Source organism: Crinia signifera, chromosome 2 (genome assembly GCF_055691185.1).
Source record: "Crinia signifera chromosome 2, ASM5569118v1, whole genome shotgun sequence".
NCBI lineage: Eukaryota > Metazoa > Chordata > Amphibia > Anura > Myobatrachidae > Crinia > Crinia signifera.
The window spans coordinates 271,783,344-271,807,347 of NC_139218.1; the positions used below are offsets into that span (position 1 = coordinate 271,783,344).

The 24,004-nt window shown below is 42.8% G+C and overlaps 1 protein-coding gene across 1 annotated transcript; it reads left to right on the plus strand.

Annotated features, from left to right (window-relative positions):
• Positions 1 to 807: 807 nt before the first annotated feature.
• Positions 808 to 10,083, plus strand: ZIC5 (Zic family zinc finger 5). Its single transcript, XM_083168631.1, has 2 exons — positions 808 to 2,449; positions 8,579 to 10,083. Exons 1-2 carry the CDS (start codon positions 1,141 to 1,143, stop codon positions 9,013 to 9,015), a joined length of 1,746 nt encoding a protein of 581 aa, XP_083024757.1. The 5' UTR covers positions 808 to 1,140; the 3' UTR covers positions 9,016 to 10,083.
• Positions 10,084 to 24,004: the final 13,921 nt, after the last annotated feature.

A 24,004-nucleotide genomic window follows, 5' to 3' on the forward strand; every position in this document is an offset into this window, starting at 1 on the left:
GATCGCTTTGCACTGTGCTCCCAATAAATGCTGGACACTTGGCTGCATGTCTTTATTCTTGAAAGCATCGGTGAATTTATGTCGTGTTGTTTTTTTTTACCGAAAATTGACAAAGTATCTCTTCCTAACTGGCACGTAACATACTAGTAGACAGCACTGCACACATCTTACGCCTAGGCGGTGAATCCTTGAATATATCAGATAAATGTTTTATATAATTGATTAAAGGCGTGTATGTTTTATATTACATCGGCTTTTCCAAGTTCTTAGATAAAAGTTACCATTGTTTATGACTGATATTTAGGACCATGTATATTAATGTATGTTCCTGCTATGTCCTTAATGCTTAATGCTATTATATATCAGCGTATGTTGTCCATATCGCACCTTACAGTCTTGTGGATAGCTTGGCAGGAGCAATGTGTGAGAAACTGGACGATTGTGTTGTGTTTAGGCGTCCAGGCAATGTCACTGAGAGGCATTGCACACGTCAGTCATATACTCCGTGCATGTACTAGGTCTAGCTAGGGATAATGTAAAGATCACCTTAAATGACCCATTTCGTATCCTTCATTTTGCATTATGTATTTTCTTTTTATTGGTACAAAGCAAAACGCGAGGTGGAATTGGATGTACTTATAATACTGATTAGAATAAATGCTAGGAATATTATATAAAGCAGCATTCCCAGACCTCGGAGTAAGTAAAGTAGGAGCCAGTGTATAAGGTATCCCGTGATTACTTAGTTAGAATATAGTTTATTGCCTCCTCCCCTTTCCCCCTCCCCACTGTGCCTGCAGAATACACGGCAGGAATGTGAGAGGGGCAGTCAGGGCTGCGGACACGGCGTATGCCTGCTCTGCTCGGAGAAGTTCTACTAGGCTGACATTGCAGGGAGCGTCCCACTGCAGCATCAGCCCCGATTACACGGACACGGTAACCCTGGCTCCGGCAGCAGCATGACCCTGGCAGCCCAGCCCCTGTGTGCCCTTGGCCGGGCTCCCGCTGCCCGGTGGCCGCCGCCGCTCCCTCTTCAGGGTCACAGAGAAAACTTTCCCCAAGTAGAAGTTAGAGAAGAGGAATGCCGAGAGCATGGGGGCGGATCCCCGCTGAGCGGCGGCCTGACAGCGAGCCAATCAGATGCCTGGGCCTCCTGCCAATCCCGCCAACCCGTCCAATCCCGACTGTGCCATTGCTAAACTCTATGCCCCCACTGTGCGCCTCCAATGCTGCTGCGCTCTCTGCCAATCGCTGGAGGACAGAGTGGGAAAAGGAGCAGGCAGAGTTGGGAGCCAGACAAAAGAAGTTAAAGAGCCGCTTCCTCTGCCCATGTTGGTGCAGGATGGTAGCGGGGGGAGCATAGCACCGGGCACAGTGGATGGAGCTGATTGTGTAGGGATGGAGCCCCCTATGAGCAAGAGGAGTCAGACTCTGAGGTTAGCGGATTTGGCAGCGGCTCAAGCCCATCCTCACCAGACTCTGACAGGCTTCCCGGGGCTGGGGAGTCATCAAGCTCACTCCCACCCTGCCCACATCCACCCGGGGGAGTTGGGGAGTGACCCTGGAGTCGCCCTGACTCCATTCGGACCTGAGCACATGGCCCAAGCCAGTGCCCTGAAACTCAGCCCCTCGCAGCAGCAGCAGCAGCACATGTCAGCGCACCCCGAGGCTCAGACCGCGGCTGCCTTCGCTTCTCCGGCCTCGGTCAGCTACCCCCACCCCGGCTACACTGCCAGCAGGGAGTTCATCCTCAGGAGGGAGCTGTCCGCCTCTGCCATGCTGGGGGAGCAGCACCCGGCCACCGGCTCCCCCCATCATCACCACCACCACCCCCACCCCCACAGCATGTTCATCTCCTCCGCCGGCACCTATGGCCACCCGGAGGGGGGCAGCCACCCTCTCTTCCCTGGCATCCACGAGCAGGCGGCCTCGGGAGTCCACCACCCCCTCAATGGGCAGATGCGGCTCGGCTTGGCCGGGGACCTGTACGGGAGAGCGGAGCCCTTCAGACCCGAGCACTATGCAGCCTCCTCCATCCACAGCTACAACTCTATGAACTTAAATGTCAACCTGGCAGCTGCTGCCGCCCACCCAGCCGCGGCAGGGGCGTTCTTGCGGTACATGAGGCAGCCCATCAAACAGGAGCTCATCTGCAAGTGGATCGATCAAGACCAGACCTCCAAAAAGACCTGCTCGAAAACTTTCAGCACCATGCACGAGCTGGTGAACCACGTCACGGTGGAGCACGTCGGGGGCCCCGAGCAGAGCAGCCACGTCTGCTTCTGGGAGGAATGTCCCCGGGAGGGAAAGCCATTCAAAGCCAAGTACAAACTGGTCAACCACATCCGAGTGCACACTGGGGAGAAGCCCTTCCCCTGCCCCTTCCCTGGATGCGGCAAGGTCTTTGCCCGCTCAGAGAACTTGAAGATCCACAAAAGAACTCATACAGGTGGGTATGGTGCTCCTTCCCCTCTGCCAGCAGCAGCCATGTGACTGATCACACAGCACTAGTGGCAGCAGCACACACTCACATCCCAGGAGTACACATCTGCAACACACACACACACACACACACACACACACACACACACACACACACACATGTACGTCTATTATTTCTATTCTTGTTGTTTTTGCTGTTGTTATTGTTTCCCAAGTTTTAGGACCGCTGCCAGTACTCCAGTAATCAGGGATGGGACCTCGTGTGGACGCTCAGGAGGGAGACAAAAGGACCAGCCTGCCAGTGCATTCCTTGTTACTACATGTGGGATCAGGGATCAGCTTTGCTATACTCACCACTACTCTATAGTGCCCTCACTCCCCATATCATGGGCACAGCACTAGAATAATATGTTCCATGCTCAGGCTGAACGTACATCCCATATGCAGCTTGGGTAGCCACAGTGTAACATATGCCATCGGTCACTAATATGGGTTCATGGATTAAGTCTCTCTCTCTCTCTCTCTCTCTCTCTCTCTCTCTCTCTCTCTCTCTCTCTCTCTCTCTCTCTCTCTCTCTCTCTCTCTCTCTCTCTCATTAGCCTCGTGCTTCATATGTACACATTTGCTGGGGATCACAAATAGGACATTTGCTTTCCATGCATGTGAACTCATTAATAATGTGTACAGTTGTCGCCATTGAAGCGCAGAGTTTATATCAATGAATGTACAGGATCTGTTAGACTGTAGCAAGTTGATCACATATTCTAATGAATGCACAGTGTCAAATTGTTGGTTGCAAATAACTGAACTAAAGATGTTGTCACTGGGTAATAATACATTATGGACCTGATTCTGGTTCACTCACAAAAGCAAATTCTCTCTCTAATGGACAAAACCATGTGCACTGCAGGGGAGGGGGGGGGAGATAGAGTTACATTAGGGTGTTATTTTGTTTCTGTGCAGGGTAAATACTTGATGCTTTATTTTTACACTGATATCAGTTTGAAGAACAAACCTCGACCAAATGTAACTCCCTCTGCACAAGTTACATCCCCCCCCCCTGCAGTGCACATGGTTTAGTCCATTAAAGAGAGAATTTTCTTTTGCGAGTGAACCAGAATCAGGCCCCATGTGCCAGTGGCAGATACTTCGCAGTCTCACTCATTGCAATGATGTCTTTAGAAAATGTGGGGGCTGCTGATTTTACAGGTCCTCAGTGTAATATGTACAGATTAGGAATGATGTTCTGCATACTCATACTGAATACATATCCACTACAACAGCATAATACTAATAGAAGACTTGTTAACATGTCCATTCTATGAAGCACCTCTATAGTATCTATGATTCTTGTATACTCCTTTTCAGGCCTTAGTTCTCATTGATACATTGTAGGTGTGAATGATACAGAAGAGCCAACCCATGGTGACGACACAGACAACATGTCTTCCTTATAGTAGTGGGACAAGAGAAACACACACAGCATCAGCACTACCGCTGCACTTCCCTTTCCCACTCCAATTAGTAATAATCTCTGTCTCTGAATTGGAGGCACAATAACACTTGTACATCATCACTAGCACATGCTGCTTTACATTCAGTGTAGCTTCAGATTGGTGGCCATTGTCTATAGTAAATTCATGGTCATATCAGTTATGGAACTGCGTTTTCCTTACGTTCTATGGTATACGTACAACGTTGGATCAATCGCATCTCCTCATCTCTGATAAAGTGCTGGCACATGGCATGTAAATGATAGTACATTTAGTACTAGGCCTTGAAGGGAAATAAAGTAATGAGAGATAAAGTATCAACCAATCAGCTGGTACTGTATCTCTCTATTTATCTCTCACCACGCTTTGATAAAGCTGTTCCTTTGTACAGATACACACATGTAGTAAATAAATTACCCTGTTTTGTGTAACTGCAGTTTTCATTTATTATAAAGTTTGCTATGAGGAGGAAATACGTTGGGTTCAACTCTCATAATCTCATGTCACATATGTCCAGGATTTCATGTGGGTGATGGTGATAGATGTGAGGATTATTAAGTAATAGCAGTTGGGCAATGTGCTGAGTGGAATGGACATGTCAGTAACTGGGAGTACATGAAGTGGCAGACATGGTTTGGGGTAACAGGTATTGGGGATGTGCCTGTACTAGTGGTGCAGATATGGGTGATATAGGGAAGGAGATGTTCTTACAATGTCGCTGTTTAGGTGGCAGAGCAGAGCTGGACATATGTGAATCCCTGCAATGTTGGCAGAAATGCAAATGTATACTTATACAGTAAATACTTATTGAGTGATGGCCGGGTGACTGAGCCAGGCGATGCTTGGGATAAAGCTGGGAATATATGGGAGATGGATGATTGTGTGTTAGTAACATGTCGTCATTATACAGCAGATGATGTTCCTGTGATAGAGCTGGAGATGTTTGCATATGGATTTGGGAAGAGGTAGGGTTGATGTCATGACGTAGATTGAGTGTTACTAATAGATTCCAAAATGTGTTTTTATTGTAATAACAGAGTGATAGCTTCATTGGCAATGGGGCTAGCTGTGAGGAATCAATATTCTGCATATGTAGATCCGGCATAGGGAGTAAAATGCCAGAAAGGTCATGACCCCACCAATTGATATTGGCAGTCTTTAGTAGGATAACACTGGCATGTTTGTAGCAAAACTGTTTATTTTCTGTTTGTATTAAAATATGCGCTTTTGTGTGCAAGATTGTTATATGTATTACAGTGATGTGGAATAGTTTAGTACCGAATACATTAGCCTAGGCTTGTAGGGATTGTAGAATACATTAGCCTAGGCTTGTAGGGATTGTAGAATACATTAGACTAGGCTTGTAGGGATTGTAGAATGTATTAGACTAGGCTTGTAGGGATTGTAGAATGTATTAGACTAGGCTTGTAGGCATTGTAGAATACATTAGACTAGGCTTGTAGGCATTGTAGACTGTATTAGACTAGGCTTGTAGGCATTGTAGAATACATTAGACTAGGCTTGTAGGCATTGTAGACTGTATTAGAATAGACTTGTAAGGATAGGGAAGAAGATATTTATTAGGAATTCCATTTTATTTATAAGACGCAAATATATGTATCTATAGCCAATAACTGCGTCCTTTACAGTCTAATATTTATATATGGGAATTGAATAATTCTACTATACTCTGTACAAGACACGTCCATAGCTACAGAGTAATCCGAATGTATAGATATAAAAGACTGCTGATTAGGTTTTGGGAGTGTGGAACCTAATGATTTAACACAGGCTTCATAAAATAAACATATAAATGAGATTTTACAGGCATGCAGTCAGATGGTAAATGTATTCACCAATTAAAGGTAGATTATAGAGTTTATGTTTAAAGGTTGTGTGTGTGTGTGTGTGTGTGTGTGTGTGTGTGTTAGAGCAGGGTGACTTGGATTTGTAGTATTACAGCGGTGGAAATGGCAGGTGTATAAAAAGTGGTGTCTTCAAATAGATACTGTATAATTGGGATTTTACTAACAGATCAATGAAGCAGTAATGGGAAGGTAATAGGGACATTTAAAAAAAATGACAGGTGGGCCGTATGATCTGCTAGTGTGTAGGTTAGTGGTTAGGTTAGTAGGTTAGTGTGTAGGTTTGCATATAGTAATCATAATACATTTAATGTAATATATTAAAAAGAAATGAACAATTGTCACTTGCACTCATATTATACATATGGGTATTTATTAATAGTCATTGAGTATGTATGGAAAGTATTCCGCTTGTGTCCATTATACACCAATAGCACAAATACATTATGAGAGTATAATTTAGGGGCCACATTGTAGTATGTCCATATGATAGATCAGTGTTTGCTTAGTGGGTTGTCCTCATTATTAAATAGATCTAATGTTGTATATGTGGTGGATTTGGACAAATGCGTTTATCGTGAGGGTGTTATATCTGAATGGATATGACAGGTGTCTATTATTGGTTAGTAATGGAAGAGGGGTTGTATGTCGTAATGTTTCTGGTGTCAGTAGTGGAAGTTATTGTATGGTGTGTTATCTATGACTAGGATGCCCTGAGGATGAGCTGAGCTGGCAGCGATCCGTGCCCTGTTTGCTGGGCATCACACTCCGATTATACGTGGTTTAAGCTGAGAAAAGTGTCGGAGCTGTACACGCGTGAGTGGGATCACGGATGATATATTAGTGGCAAAAGTGATGACATGTTAATGGTAGACACTATAATCTGTTGCTGTTGGAAATGATGAGGCGTTACAGGCATTAGGATAGGACAGAGGCTGTGATAATATCTAGTTATTGTATGTATAGCAGTTATAATATGAGTGCGGTTATGTAAGGATAGAGTATAGGAAAGCTTTAGGAAATACACCAATCGTATTAGTAACATTCCCAAGGCTTATCAACCAAAACAATCACCGTTTCTTTTTTCCTTCCTCTATGTTGTGTTAGCAGTGTTGGTAGGCACAGGGAACAGACCCAGCACTGTATTGGTGTGATTGTAAACTAATAGCATTTAGCAGAGGCATTATCAATTGTATAAGGAGCCAAACTGGAACTGTGTTGGGACCTGCACAATGTACACCGAGGCAATCAGTCCTGAGTTGCAGCACACAGTGTAGGGTGCCCTAGAAGTTGAGTGAAGGTGTGCTGCGATCAATCAGACATATCTTAATGATAGGAGCTATGATGTGGTAGGAACAGCGGTCACCAGTGACTTGAGATTGTTGTGATGGAATATGCAGTGTGTGTTAGATGGCACAGCAGGGGGAGGGGGTGCCAGTGATGGAGGTGAGAATAGTGCCACGTTATTGGAGGAAGTAGTGCTAGATAGGATAGAAGGGACTATTGTAACAAGGATGTATTAGAAGTGAGATGGTGACTGTATTAGTGGGGGGTGACTATAATAGTAATAATCTTCATGGTAAACGTGATGGACTATGATGTGTATGGGGCAGACAGACCTTACGCTAACCATTTACACCCTTTATTTGGTGTAACGCAATCTACACCAGGAGACTGTATATATTCTTTTCCCCAGTACAAGGAACCATAATATAACACCTAGGTTAAGTACCTATGCAGGATTGTCTGCCTTTGGCGCCAGTCATCTGTCAAACAACTCTCCAAATATAGGATGGTTGAAGCTTGTAGCTCAGATCTAATAAAATAATCCATTCCATCTGTATTACATAGTTAGCGGCCTGGTCTGCTGTATCCGATTTGACAGATTACCCTGTCCCATCTTATCTGTACACACAGAGGTGACATCCAACTGATCTTAGAATATCCTTCTACAAAACACTTCCAGCAGACAATTTATGTATCTCATTTGATTTCCATGCCTATTTCCAACATAGACCCGAATAAGAAATGCTTCCATTCTATATGCTATGGTTAGAGATGGACAGGTGTGATAACGTATGGGTATATATGCCTATATGGAATGCTCTTAAGATTCGCGTGTAATCATATTGCACTTTGTTAGGCCTGTCACTTGCAGTGAGATCATATTTAATGCAGATGGAATTGCAGACAATAGCTACTAAATGACAGGACACGCCAGAATGCAGGGGCATCCCAGATAAACACGCCCCCGAGGCTGCTCGTCACAGGCGCAACTACTGCTAAGCAATGCGTACAACTACTCAATAGATTTGCTATAGATTCTGTGTCGTAGAATCGCCTCGGGTTAGCAGATAGGGCACTAGGAGGCTACTTTCCCTTTTATTAGTGTCGCTTACAATAACAATATAAAGCGCTGAGAGTCTGAGAGGCGTGTGTCATAGATTACATTACTATTCAGAATGTGTGTGTGTGTGTGTGTGTGTGTGTGTGTGTGTGTGTGTGTGTGTGTCTGTGTGTGTGTGTGTAGATAGATTTATAGATGTGCACACTATTAATATATAATAAGCAATATATAATAAGCCTGTTGTGGAGAGAGAGAGAACGAGAGCGAGAGCGAGAGAGAGGACGGCTTGCACGCAGCATATAGATATTGGCACACGCATGGGCACGCTTATGTTGGCAGTATGTATTCTCCAGAGGTCACAAGTGCTGTATATGTTGTCAGAGTTACTGGTTTATCAGAACTGATCGTTCACATTGTTTCACTTTCTGTAGGAGAGAAACCATTTAAATGCGAGTTTGATGGTTGCGACAGGAAGTTTGCCAATAGCAGTGACAGGAAGAAGCACTCTCATGTGCACACCAGTGACAAGCCTTACTACTGTAAAGTCAGAGGCTGTGACAAGTCCTACACACACCCCAGCTCCCTGAGGAAGCACATGAAGATACACTGCAAATCCCCTCCAGGCTCTCCCTCTGCTCTGGGTTACTCTGCAGTAGCCACTTCAATAGATGACTCAATGTCCCCAACTCAGGACCAAGTCAGGGGACGCTCTGCCAATTTATCCCCTCAGGTCACCAACCTCAATGAGTGGTATGTGTGCCAGGCCAGTGGGGTCCCTAATAACCTACACACGCCATCCAGCCACGCTGATTCCACAGATTCCGAAAATGAAGACACTTATAGGAACTCTGAAAGAACTATAAGATAGACACTGCTCCAGAACTGGACTGTACCTACCTGCTGCCTACCCCAACCTTAACAGAGGGACCAAATAATGCAGAGATTGCGTTTCGGGGGTCCCCCATATTTATTTTGTAGAAGACCATGAGTTCCTCTCACACTTGAAAATGTTATTATACTGTACTTCAAGAGCTTAGCCAGAAAATGGCATCTTCAACAGACTGGTTGTTTTCTTGGCTAGATGCCCAGCGATACCAATAAGGATAAACAGCTCATCATTCACTGCCAATGCAATGCTTTTTATTAGCTGTCTGGATGCTGTACAGAGTGACAGTTGTCACACGTCAGATCACTCTGGAGGCTTCAGTCTGATCAGGCCCAGTTTTGCAATGGCGCCTTGGCTGCGGACCACCACCTGCTGAACAGGAAACATACCATGGACTCAAAGCGTGCCCAGAGTTTACCATTGATACCAATAGCAGCATTACTGTTTCCTTCAATTCGTGATTTCACTGCCTCCTCCCCTCCCTCCATCTCAGATCGCTGTCTGAGCTCTACATTTGGTAACCATCCAGTAACACTATATCATAATATACAAAACATGATCTCCACTTTTAACTAACCACGACCTATGGGAACTTGTTTTATATAAGAACTTGAAAGAGATATTTTTTTTTCCATTTTGCTAAGTTATTTATTATTGTAAAAAGATACCGTCCCACTGACATGTTTTTGTTTTGACATGATGTATTGCTGAATCTGATCTGATGTGCATTAAATGTAATAATCAACATCAGATTTAAAACTTTCAAATTCAATATGTTTTAGAATGTTTTCCAAATGTTAATAGGAATCAAATCACTAACTGGTTTCACTTAAGATAACAGTTTATTTTTCATCATTTCATAAAGAATCTTAACAGTGTCTTAACCTCGCTTCAACTATAATTACAAACTGTAATGAAAGTGAGTGGGACTAATTACTCTGGAAAATTACATGTAACGATACATGCCATGCACAGGGAACCCTCCACAAATGTGCACAATATATATATATATATATATATATATATATATATATATATATATATATACACATCTGTCTATATATATATATATATATATATATATATATATATATAGATAGATAGATAGATAGATAGATAGATAGATAGATAGATATATCTATCTATATATATATATATATATATATATATATATATATATATATATATCATGCTTAAGGTATAAAGTACATATCTGTTATGACTATCACTAAAATGCAAGTAGTAAAATTTGAATGAGTTTTGGGTTCCTTTTGTTGTTTTTGTTTTCCTAGTAATAACCATATTTCACAGTACATGTAAATAATATTTAAATCACAATGTGCCAAGACTTCTTAAGATGTAGCAAATAAGCGTGATTCTTAGTAATTGCAATTGTGATACAGTTTCCGGACACTTTGTTGCGATAATTCCATATCAATGGTAAACGCGAAAAATTGATACATTTAGATTTCTGTCTTATTTGCACTTAGAAATAAAAAATAAATAAATAAATAAATAATGAGAAGAAAATACAGAATTTCCTCAGGTAAAAAAACAAAACAAAATTCTATGTTAATGTTTAACATAATTTCGGGGTTTGACGTTCTTTGTTTTTATTCCCAAAGCACTAATGCTAAAATTGATTATAACCTTTGCTTTCAGCCCCCATACATCTCAAGGCTGTCGTATTATCCCAGTGTCCAGACGATACAATCCTACTAAAGACTACTAATTTACCCTCAGAGACCCAGAGTTCTAAATAGTAGACTGCCCTTCCCTTGGGTGTTTAGATGCCTGTTGTATATGCTGTGATCGATTGTGCTAGTTTTGTCGTTGTTTATAAAGTGTATGTGAATACTGTGATTTTGTAAAAGTTGAATTAATTTATTTTCAATCTGGATTCCTTTGTGTTTTTTTTTTTTTCTGGAACTGCTCTCATACACCAAAGACTTATACTATTACTTTATAGTGAAATATTGGTGTTTGAACCTGTGTCATTTTTTTTACGTCAAACATTGAAGGTGAGAAGAGAATCTATAAAATATATATATTTTGCATTTTACTTGAATCAGTGTGACGTGACAGATACTCTTCCTGCATGTGTCCTGTGCAGTTTGATACGGAAACTGAGTGCTTTATATAGTTCTGTACTAGTGCAGTGCTCCTGTCACTTGTCTGTGTATGATGTTCAGTAAGTAAGAAAATCTACATCTACAGTGAAAGAGACACATTTTAAATTAAAACTATTCTGACGTCTTAAAAACTCATTTGCTGTGTTTACTTTCCATTTTTTAATACCGTTTAAATAAACAAAGTCAATTAAACAAAAGCCTGATTTTTTTTTGATTATTGTGGACGTTTTATTATTTGAAAAGATAATTAAAGTTAATAATCAATTCATTTTAATTGAGGTGCAATTAAAAAAAAAACATCGCCTAATTTATGCTTCCCGTAAACGTGCATGTGTGCACATGAAGAATTGTACAATAATTAGGTTCTCATGCTTTATAATTATCATGGCGATTCATCATGTATATTTAATAAAATACATGAAGCATACCACCAGAAAGCAAATATAGACTAACGTACTATTAAATTATTTAAATGTACTTTTTTTTACAAATATTCCATGAAATATTCCAATGATTTATAAAATACAACAAAAATTCAAAGGGATTGCGTTTTAAATGTTTGGAGAGTCAGAAAATAAAAGCTGGAATGACCTATTAATAGTCACTGAAGAAACAATGGTGCTGGCTTGAGGAATTAATTGGCTAGATACACAACACGAGAAGTGAGGCTCAATCTGAGCAGAAGAGTTGCAAATCCACCTCAGTGTTATTTAATATTTGCTTAGCTAATAAGTCACCGAGTGTTATTTATTACGGTACTTAACGCTGGTTTAAAGTGAGTTCTCAAAATGTCAATAGCAGTTTCATCAAAAGGTTAGTGTGTGCCACTGAGTCACTTGTGCTAAGGTGAAGAAGGGTGCAGAGAGGTGACTTTCCAGGAACACTGTCTGCAGCCAAACACAAGGAGCGAGAGAGCACTTCTAAATGAAGCCTCTAATCAATGGGGAAACTTATAGCTCTCTAATGAAGTTTCCTGTGAAAGGGAGGGCAGCACAAAGCCACACAGACATGAATCATCCATGGGAAATATAAAGGATAAAAGATATGAGACAATGAGCAGAGCTTGTATAGAGTAGAGAAAACAAGTAGTCCCCCCCCTCTCCTTTTTTTTTTTTTTTGCCCGTGGCCCCTGGTGTTGTCTGTCCAGCGCACAGAGACTCTGCTGACCACTGCGCGTCCTGCACCACTTCAAAGTCATTGAGTCCTTAGCGGAAGGCTTGGCGCTTGGACAATCTTCATGGTGTGTTAGGATTTCTATAGCAGTTGGCAAGCAAGACGTTCCCATCTGAGTACGTCCCATAGAAAGCCACTTATTGACACTAAACTGGCCATCATCAAAGACTTCATCTCCGCAGCCAGAACTGTGTGCCAGGCAGGAATCCCACGTGTATACTCTGAGATGTCTGTCTGTCTGTCTGTCTATCTATTTTTTTTTTGCTCAGAATCCATAAGAGAAAACCTGGAATAAATGCCATCCCATGCAGGTCCATTTAGTGTCTGCTGCGCATGCGCGGTTACCTGATCCCTGCCAGCACATTACACACCGTGCACAAGCCATGCATGTAACCCCAGACACTCACACCCGCAGCACAAGTGTGTAATCGGGCAGGGAGAGGTTCAAAGGAAAAGTTCTTTTTGTGTGTGTGTGTTTGTTACCAAGCTGCTGCCTTTATGGCACATCAATATAAAGCTCCAGCATTGCTATGGCAATGAGCTCAGGAAATGCAAGCAGCAATGAGAACCCAGTGCACCCCGATTCGAAACACTCTATTAAGATACAGTCGCCTTGACCTTTGCTTTCACGCCATATTAGTGCAGTCAATTTTCACTCCATCAGAACCACTCATAATTCTGGCCCCCGTCCCATTCCATTTGGACCCCTGCCCCCCCCTTCTTACAGCCAGCTGCCCCTGATTCTGCAGCCCCCCCTCTCCCAACCTAAGCGCTGGGATACTTGCAGGACGATTGTCCTTTGTGTATTTAATACAAGTACTGGGTGAATGGTGCAAAATAAACACCATGAAAAATAACCAAACAGATGAATCCAGCGAGAGACTCCATAAAAGTGCGAGGCCGCCAGCGGTGAATGAAGTGGAACTTATTAGGGCAGGAATAGTTGCTGGTTGCCCTAACGACGCCGCTCAATTGGAATCTCTCTCCTTTGTCAGCGATTTGTTCTCCTGTGCCGGGATGGCCGCGGAATGAGTGACATGACCGCCTTGCCATGCAGCCTGCACATCACTCACCTCCAGCTCAGACTTGCAGACGCCTCTGTCTTCCAGACAAGAAACAAGTCAGGGGGAACACATCCAGCAGCCGCACTCTCTCAGCCCCTGCTCCTAGCTGCTGTGTCCGGCACAGCCTCTTGTTCTAATGCTGCATCCCTGCATCCAGGCCAGGGTACTCTCACCCGGTGATCCGGCCATTGTGTAGGGATAACTAGTGTATACTTACATGCTCCCTGCTCTATACACACTACTGATAACATATAAAGCGCCCCTGTTTGTTACTGCCCGGAGCAGGACAGCTTACAATCACATTGTATGGCCATGGAGACGGTAAACTCACCGCGGATTATTTACGAACATAGGAGTTTTATTGAAGATGGGATGTTGCTATAGGCAACCAATACGATCCTATCTATTATCTTCTAGAAGGTGCTAAGTAAATAAAGAGTACATTCTGTTTGGTTGCTATTAGCAACATCCCATCTTCAAAAGAAATCCCATATTAGCAAATAGTGTGATTAAATGAGTTTTAAAGGGCCACCTAACCTAAATAAATATACTGATTTATATAAATATTCTGCTGTAAATCACAAACTGATGCAGTAAAAGAGGTATGGTAACATTTACAACTGTGAATAGGTCTATCTGTAACTGTGCTGCCCTCATTCAGAGTACAGTACAGAGTCCAGTGTGGATCTATATTCACCACCAGTAACACACTCATTGGGGGAGAGCCTTGAAAAGTGATAAAATGGAGAGTGATAAACAACCAACCAATCAGCTCCTACCTGACATATTTCAAACCCAGTCTGTGACATGGTAGTTAAGAGGTAATTGACTGGTGGTTTATCACTCTCCATTTTATCACTTTTTAAGCTTAGTACATCTGGCCCTGGGTGAGATGCAGCAAAAGTAAAAATGTGAGCAAACCTCCAAAAATGCAGTTTTCAGAGCTTTGGCTACAGCCCCCATATGCACGAAGCCCCGAAACACGTTACATTCTGGGCTTGGATGCGGTGGTCAACGCAATTTTAAAATCTGCATTGCCCAGAGAAACCTATGTTTTTTTTTCGCAGTTTTCTGCTGTGAGAGATCCAACCACATCCCTCCCATATTACCCAGTGGCACACACATCACTATACACATGCGCAGATAGGACTGGGGTCCGAAACCCGGAATTCCTATCATCGCAAAGGATGGCTCTTACCGCAAGAGCCATTCTTTGCCAAATTCTTCATGCATACATCGTTGCTATACACTGATATACATACAGAGACTGACAGATGATTTTCGGATTCTTGCTGCATCTGGCCCATTATGTTTTCACATATGCCGCCCGCATACATATGTCTCATACAATACTTTTGTCCAGCAGAGCTTTCCTTTTTCCTTTTTTTTCGCAGTCTTGTCATATGTGTAAAGTGCAGGTAATTGCAAATACATCTTGTGAAATGGAATCTGGTAATGCTGGTAAAGCATGCTGATGGAATGGGTCGTACGATTTTCAAAACTTTTTTTGTTTACTTTGAAAATTCACCTTCACAAATTGTGAGCACTAGTGCACCATTAAATGCTAATCTATTTTATCACTGGATTGTCAAACATATTTGCATTTTATCCTGATTGAAATATAGTTTCTAACATATACGTTATGCCTATAATAATGGATAATTGTATGTTATAAATAAATAAAAAATTTTATTTTTTAATTTTTTTTAATGCAAAAAGCATAGTTTTAACATAACATTTATTCAAGCTTTTCTATACCAAAATGGAAGTTATGCCAACTAGTTCTAACAGCATATGATACATGGTCTCGAGTCTAGACTCCTAAATGTCAGTGTAAAAATAAAGCTGACCAGTATTTGTGTGCTGCATGCAAAAGCAGCCAGTATTTTCCCTGCAGGGAAAAAAATTATAAATAAATTATGCATTTTCCATGCACAGCTTTGCACCCCTTATCTAAATTAGCTACAAATGAAACCCTCTTTATGGTTCTTTCACACACGTTATTAGCTAGTTAAACAGCAAGACATTTTGATTCTCCTAAAGGCCCTCTATACATTTGGAAGCATTCTTTGTTTATCATTGCTCTCTTGTATATAATGACCCTCTTTATTAGAGCTAAAACTAGGATTTTTTCTCCCCCCTACATGCACGTATGGGTATCACATCGAGCACCTTAGACATGCGACCCCCTAGCCCCCCTAGTAGTTGTGGTGCTGTCTTTATTTATAATTATCAAGGCCCTTTGTATTTAGCATAATAATCTTTTTATATAATGTCCCGCTTTATTTATCATGGACCTCTTTATTTAGCAAAAAAATATAAATAAGTGGTCAGAAAAAGGTTAATAAATAAATACACAAACATAATAGAACCAGTACTGCACTTTTTAAGCTCACATTCTCCCACCTCATGTTAAGGCCCCTGTCTCTTCTACATGGTAGCTACTCTCAGGTCCAGTGCACTGACTGAAGACGCGCATACAGTAAACTTGGAAGAAGAAGCTGCTACCACTGGGCATGTGCAGCAGCTCTGCTCTGTCCCTTACACAGCATGCGGCAGCTCTAGTAATCATATATCATTTGCTATTGTTGTCATTATATTAGCAACTTGTAAAGAGGAGAGGGTTTCCAGGCAGCCAGAACCACCCCTATTTGTCTATGAGAATACCCAAATACAGTAGCTGATTTATGTCCAATGATACAGTAAATGTCATGGAGAATATTCTGTTTACACACATGTAACACATGTATCATCTAGAATACACAAAACAGCGTAACAGAAAACAAAATAAACTTCCTGTCATTTTAAGTTTCTGAGACAAACATCCACTTGGCTCAAGGGAAAAGACAGTGCTGTATTAAACAATGTGGTTTTGTGTTATTTTCATTTAGTGGCCGTGCTTGTAATAATTGTGTTACACTAAAGCTATAAGTCATCTACAACAAACATTTTGATTTTTGTTTTCCTTAAGGGCTTTTCCAAGCTGTGGACACCGTGAAACAATCATGTTCTTGCTGAGAATAGGCGGCCAGTAATGGCCTTGCAGCCGCAGTGCATTAAATATTGAATGCAAGAGATGAAAAGCAGCTTGTTGCTGGCGGCCAGCCTCAAAGTCTTGCTTAAACTTTCCCTACAGATCTTGTTGAATGGTTGAGGATTGTGTTAATTAAGTTGCCCTCGGATTTCACTAACCTCTACCATTATGTATTACCAGCTATATTCAAGTGGCTAATTCATCCCAAACATTTTCCTGTATATGATCTCCTAGAGCTATTCTATTGTTTACTAATACAAGTGTGTAATCAATAAAAGAGATCCTTATGGTGATAATATGTAGGGAAATACTCACAATACACATTTTAATAGCATTACAGGAATTGTATCTGTGTATTTCTCTAAAGTTGTCCATACATTTGGGTGACTTAAGGTGCCCACACACGCACCGATCCCGGCGGTGCGATGCTATACGATGGGGTGCGCGCTCCCGCGGCACCCCATCGCACAGTACAAAAAGTATGTGCTGCACATACTTTTTGTATTAGCTTTTTCTAGCATCGCATCGCATGCACATCGTATGCACAAGGCATACGATGCGATGCTATGTGTGCTAGTTAAGCCCACAACGCACGCCGGGATCGGTGCGTGTGTGGGCACCTTTACACGAGAGGAGAAGTCGTTCACGACCCCCCATTGAGCCACCCAGGAACCCCCCGGTGGCAGGACTGCATATGATACACCATATGTGGCCCTTTTTGCGTACAATGGGGCAGATGTATTAAGCCTTAACAAGAGATAAATTCAAGTGTGAAAAGGAGAGATAAACGTCCAGCCAATCAGCTACTTACTAGAAAGAATGGTGTGCCCCCTAAGGTGCACAGACAGGCGCTATCAAGGGTGCCTCGCTAAGAGCTGCCACTTAGAAAGGGGTTGTCAGCCCCAATAGACCAAGCAAAAAAAGAAAATGAAGTGGCGCTGGTTTGATGAAAAGGGTATATAAATGTTTAATAACAATTAAAATTAATAAGTACAATTGCACAATATGAAGAATATTAAATAATAAATAATAAATAATGAAAAATAAAAAATAATAAATTAAATTGTGGAATCAGATGGATAAAAACAAATATGTTGTTATAACTGGACCGGAGACTGAATTGATGAATCAAAAAGTGTAACCAGTTCCATTGGATGAGGAGGTATAACAATAATTGAGAAAAATCGAGTGGCCCACTGGGCTAATAGTTACCACACGATGTCTCAGATGGTCTATTCCCAAATATGATTATGGGGTGTCCTCAATTGGTTGCGGTGGTGGGGCCACAATGGGCAATGACCCGATGATGACGGGGGCTAAGGTTGTATATAGCCAGGTATTTCCCACTTCGCTAGAGGTCCCAATTTAGCGGATGATAAATGCAGGTGTCCTCAAGGTTGGTAAACTTGAATGGCAAGTGATGTAAGTGGCCAACCTTAATTCCTGCGCTCGCTGTATAAGAGATGTCTGGTTGGGATATTAACCGATGATAGGTAATGGTGGTAACAGGCTGAGATAGCGTCGGTGACAAGATGACAATGAAGATCCAGATGGGCTGGGTATGCAGGGGGTATTCAATGGGTACAGTTGGTCCGGTCCAGCTACTTACTGACTTTTTTCAAACACAGCCTGTAACATGGCAGTTAGCAGGTGATTGGCTGGATGTTTATCTCTCCTTTTCACACTTGCATTTATCTCTTATTAAGGCTTAATACATCTGCCCAAATGTATTGTATGCTATCCCAGCTTGCCTGGCCTGGCTGCGATGCAATGTTTCTCTCCTGCAGCCCGTGCCATCCTTTGGTTTGATGCGATGCTTATGGGAATGCGCATTGCTTTAGACCTGATTTATCTCCGCTATTGCATAAAAAGTAACCAAATCTCCTGTATATTGCCCTAGTGTATATGGGCATCTTAATTAAAAACATTGTATAGAGGGACAAATGCAGATACTGGCACAGTCTGTGTACATGGTAGTAAAGGGAACAGTAGATAGGGATGGATGGAAGTCTATGGGAGTGTCATAAGCAAACAGGGTTATATTATGTCTTGCATTCTGTGCCCTGTGGTACCATAGTCAGACCAACATAGTATATTCAGTCCATTACTCTGCAGACAGACCACCGCACACACTGTACTTTATGGCCACCATCCCCACCGAATTCACTGAACCATCTTCTTTTCTGTAACCCAGATCACAGTACAGCAATCAGCGGCTCCAGCTAGCATGCAGCCATAACAAAGAGATTGCAAATATAACTGGTTTTCTTTTGTTATATACATATAATAAATCCCACGTGAGTGTTCAAAAGGGAGCGAATGTGTTATATCTATTCAAATATTACCACATCAGAAATATAGGCTAAGGCTAAATGTACACCATGTTGTAACAAAATCTTTTGTTAGCATGTAATTCAGTCCTAAGAAGAAAATTGCACGTGTCCTCCTTTGCAGAAGCCGGAATGGATACACGCTAATTCTAGGCACCTTGCCAAAAAATCTCCTCAGCACCCTACCTGGCACACCAGCTTAACGTCCTTGGATAAGTGGGAAATGCAGCCGGCTTGAAGTAGTAAAAAGGAGGCCCTGTGCTGAACTTGCCTGTAATTATAGCCTGAGGTTTTGTTTGGAGAGATGCCCAGTTCAGAGCAATAAGGCTGAGGGTTTCACAGAGTACATCATGAAGATTTGCTCAGACTGGAGACACCGTGGAGAAGACCTGCAGAGAGGTAGATCTAGAGTATGGGTAAGATGTGTGCAATGGGCCTTATCACATGAATGAGTGAGCAAGCAGAGTGTGTTAAACCTTACACAATTTTATTATTATCATGTACCTCTGAGGGGTGTAAATGTGTACCGAGTACCCTAGGGGGTAGGTATATATTTACCATACAGGAAAACTGGATAGATGCCTAGTATTTCCCAGAAATGGGGTTACCTTCATTTGCTTTCTTTAATACTTAAGTTATTTTGCGAGAGATTCCATGAAAATGTTTTTATGGGATCTCTCCAAAGATAAGGATTCCCCAGATGGATAGCTCCAATATGTGCCGTGTTCTGTCTATTTCCAAACGCAAAATCTTCCCCCATAGGTTTCTGTGGGCACTGCTAAAGGTTTGGATTTACCAAGATCAGAAATGCATTGCCGTTGCCGAGTTTGGTCCTAGTTGCTAATGTCATATTTAGATGCTGGTAGCCCATAGTGGTCAATGTTCTCCATTATGAAGCCGATTCAGATCTGATCGAAGGGATGCAATTTTTTTGGAGCCCTGCAATCAGTTAGAACCCTCCCTGCCTGAGTGCACGGCTGTGAATGGCTTTGCAGTCACCATCGAATGGATTTTTCCCCAGCCTGTGTACAGCACTGCATAAGCCAATACTTATTGGCGCCGTGATGGCCGTGGGGAGATCGTGGCCACTGATGATGTCAGCAGCCCTTCCTCTCAACAGCTGGACCAGCCTGTGTTTTTGTGTGGCACTTCCAGAAAACTCTGTGGAGCCTCACAAAAACACCAACCCACTGTCAGTCAGCATACGGCCTGCAATCACAGGCCGTTGCTGGCTGAGGCAGCATGGAGGGCTTAAACTTGTGCACTACAGATCATGCACATGAGTAGTCCTTCAATAATTGCCAGGGCTGCAAATTTGCAGCCATGCAATAAGTGCTGAATCAGCCCCTGTATCATTCATTGTTAGGGAGTGTTCCATTTTAGCTCCAGCTGCTAATGTCATATTTAGATGGTGGTTTCCCATAGTAGTCAATGTTCTCCATTATCTCATTTGTGTTTGGTGAGTGTAGTTATGAATGCCTCTCCATTAGCCCCACTGATACATGGATGGGACTATGGGCTTTCAATGTGCTTCAGATCTGAACACACAAGCAGCATTAGGGGTATGTATCACTTTGCTTCCAGCCCTTTGTGGGGACCAAGCTTTTTTGGAAGCTCTGATCTTGTGCCTCTACTTCATAAATGCAAGGTACTGTACTTGTGTACTTTCACAGTGGCAGTTACGTAGTCAGCGTAGTGTCCCTGTCAGAATCAGCGTAGTGTTCCCGTGGTCAGCATATTTAGTGTAGTCAGCATCCCTGTCAGAATCAGTGTAGTGTTCCCGCGCCCGCTTAAGTAGTTAGCGTAGTCAATAGAGCGTGTTCCCAAGGCCGCTTAAGTAGTCAGCGTAGTCAGCGTCCCTGGCAGAATCAGCGTACCGCAGAGCGGTAGCCGGAGCTTACATAGTTAGCGTAGTCAGTCAGCGTTATGCAGTTAGTGTAGTCAGTCAGCATTCTGTCACCACTAATTTCATTGTGTTAGTTATGGCTGCTGAAGCATTAATCATCTTTAACCTGCCGCAGACGGAGGAGGAGTCGTTGGAGTTTTTACAACGCCACCATTTGCTGCCAGAGACACAGACCTGAGTCAACGGGCATCCAGTGAGACCTTATGTAAAGGAGTGTATGTGGCGCTGCCACATAAGAGAGGGGGTGTGCCGGCGCTAGCTGCTTCAATAAGGTATACTCAACGGTTTAAAAAAGTATAAATTTTATTTTACACAATAATAATTCAATATATTTCTTAAAAAACATATATGTATGCATACATGAAAAAATTGAAAAAAATATGTATATAAATAAATATAAAAAATAAAATTGAATAAATTATTCAATTAGGTTCTGTAAGAAATTTCTTATATGAGCATATTGCGCAATTAAAAGTCTAGGACTCCATAATGATGTGGTTTGTATATTGCCATCCTTTTTGAATATCACCTGGATATGGGGCTGGTCCAGGGAAGGTGACTCCAGAATGTCCTTGCCTTATAATTTCAAAGGCTCCCTATTTGGCGAGTGTCCTCCTTTTAGCTGGATTAGGAATATGGCGTGTATCCCAGATGAAGATCCAGTTTTTAAGTGGAGTTATAAATTGTTGTCGGGAGAGATGGACTGGTCACTCTTTGGGTGGATGGGGGGTCCAGACGCATAAAATATCAGGCTCAACGCGTTTCCCCGGCTTATCTGTGGCCGGCTTCCTCAGGAGCAAGTGTGGACTGGTAGTCACAGCCCAGTTTAAATAGCAGTGGGTTTGTTGCTCAATTGGTGTTTAATTGGTACACCTGTATTGATTAGCACCTGTTGTAGTTAGCTGATGTAATCCTACAAGTTAACATGCATACAAAACTAAAAATAACCGTTGAGTAATACTAAAATATTAAATTCTATCAGTCCAGGAGGCAGTTGGGACTGATAGAAAACCATTTTGATAACAAAAGAAACATTTGTCATGCTGAATAAACATTTTCATTGGGTCACGTGACCCGGAACCAGACACAGAATAGATCGTATCTAAACAACTCGGTTTTTACCTCATATTGAGGTTCCCGATTGGTTCAGTGCAGCACGGGGCACCTGAGGGAGCCCCCGCCCGCTGCGTTGCTTAGGAACGGGCGCACCGTGACGACACGACTGTGCGTCACGTGATGCAGCGCCATATCGCAAACGAAGGGGACGCCGGCTCAGCCCCCAGTTCCACAGGGAGTGGAAGCTGTGGCAAGAAGGTTAGTCTCCGGACCGCACAATGGTTTCAAGGATGTCACCTAACAATTATGACCCTTCTATGCTTCATATTTTCTTGGGCGGAGGAGCTAACAAGAATTATACTTTATGAGCACCACCTCATGATTTCCAAACCCCCCCCCCGCTGTGATTTATAACAACCTCATGCGGGAGGCGTGTACCCTGGATTTGATGTCACAGCCCCAATGCCGGATTGGCGGGCCCGGCAAAATTGTGGAAGGTGGATGAAAGTTTATTTGTCCAGCGAAAAAATCATGGACGCATCTCAGGCAGATGGAACGCCTCTCCGCCGGCGCCTGCATGATCGCCTCTCTGCCGGCATCCACCAGCGCAGGGTATCTGGCGGTTACCGGCGCTGTGTGAGAGGAGCTCTCTAGGTTAGCCAGGGACACCGGGGACAGAGCTGCAGCTCGCGGGGACAGTACAGTGACTACGCTGCCTGACAGTACGGTGGCTAGGGCTGCTGCGGGAACACTATGCTGACTACGCTAACTATGCATGACTGCCAAGGAGACTCTACGCTGACTATGCTAGGCAGCCATTGGGCTATGCTGACAACAGAGCTTAGGCCGCCGCCGTGAAACTACACAAGTACCTTTTTCCCCAACAAAGATGACCACTTATTGCCAGATCACTCCTCAATTGTCACAGGCAAGGCTCTTTGTGGACATGGACAAGGCTGGAGTATGGGACCCTGACCATAGGGCGGCAACGACAAATATATCAGGTTTAATAACAGGTTTATTTATGCATAGACCCCCATATTCTGGTCCTCTCCCCTTGTTTGGACTGTTTTATAAGACATTGGGACCGTGGCCTCTTCTTCCTCACTTCACAATGTCTGTTGTTTTGTTGATGTCCATCTATTTATTGCCCCCCCCCCCTATATGTGTCTGTCTGGTCAATAAAGCTTCAGGCTTGTGATTCCCCCTCCCTCACCCCCTACCCTCCATACCCATAGTCTTGTATACTGTTTGTATTGTTACCATTATAGAATGCATAGTGCATAGTATAGCATATAGTGTAATTCTATGCTGTATGTTGTAATATGTACTATACTGTATGCATGTGTGCTGTGCTGTGGCTGTGCTGTGACACAATATATATGTTTTGAATGTGATCGTCTGTTTTTTTGCTATCTTTATGTACAATAAAGACTTGCTTTTTCAATAAAAAAACCAGGTTTATTTATGCAATAAATCAGTATAAAACATAAGTAGAACAGTCAATCAGACCACTTGAATAATGCAGTAAACGTACTATTGTAAAGCGCAACGGAATCTGCTGCGCTATATAAGAAACTGCAAATAAATAAATAAATAAAAACCGTATACTTGATACTTGAGTCTTCTGCACTGCAGGAGTGCTGGGAGGATTCAGGCCAGACACCAAGCACTCTTTAACAATGGTGGTGGACTGAGTGAATTCAGGTCAGTCACTTAATATACTGTAACAATAGTGGTGGACTGAGAGGATGCAGGTCAACCACTTATTACACTGTAGTAATGGTGGTGGACTGAGAGAATGCAGGTCAACCACTTAATACATAAAGAGTACCTTGTATGATGCAGCAAACACTGAAACTGTTATGAGAGCAGGACACCAAGATTGACGGATGAGCAAAGCTGGAAACAGCAGGACACAGGGATTGACCAATGAGCAAAGGTGGAGACAGCAGGACCCCGGGATTGACCAATGAGCAGAGCTGGAAACAGCAGGATAACGGGATTGACCAATGAGTAGACCTGGAGATAGCAGGACACCAGGATTGACCAATGAGCAGAGCTGGAGACAGCAGGACACTTGGATTGACCGATGAGCAGAGCTGGGGACAACAGGGCACTGGGATTGACCGACAAGCAGATATGGAGACAGCAGGGCACCGGTATTGACCCATGAGCAGAGCTGGAAACAGCAGTACACCGGCATTGACTGATGAGTAGACCTGAAAACAGCAGGACACCAGGACACTGTAATGGCCGCCGGACTGGCAGGAGTC

Bases quoted from the DNA above. Each gene is read 5' to 3' on its own strand.
- ZIC5 (XM_083168631.1), top strand. From the start codon at position 1,141: ATGCCTGGGCCTCCTGCCAATCCCGCCAACCCGTCCAATCCCGACTGT. The intron at 2,450-8,578 runs GTGGGTATGGTG...CACTTTCTGTAG, and splicing joins CCACAAAAGAACTCATACAG to GAGAGAAACCATTTAAATGC.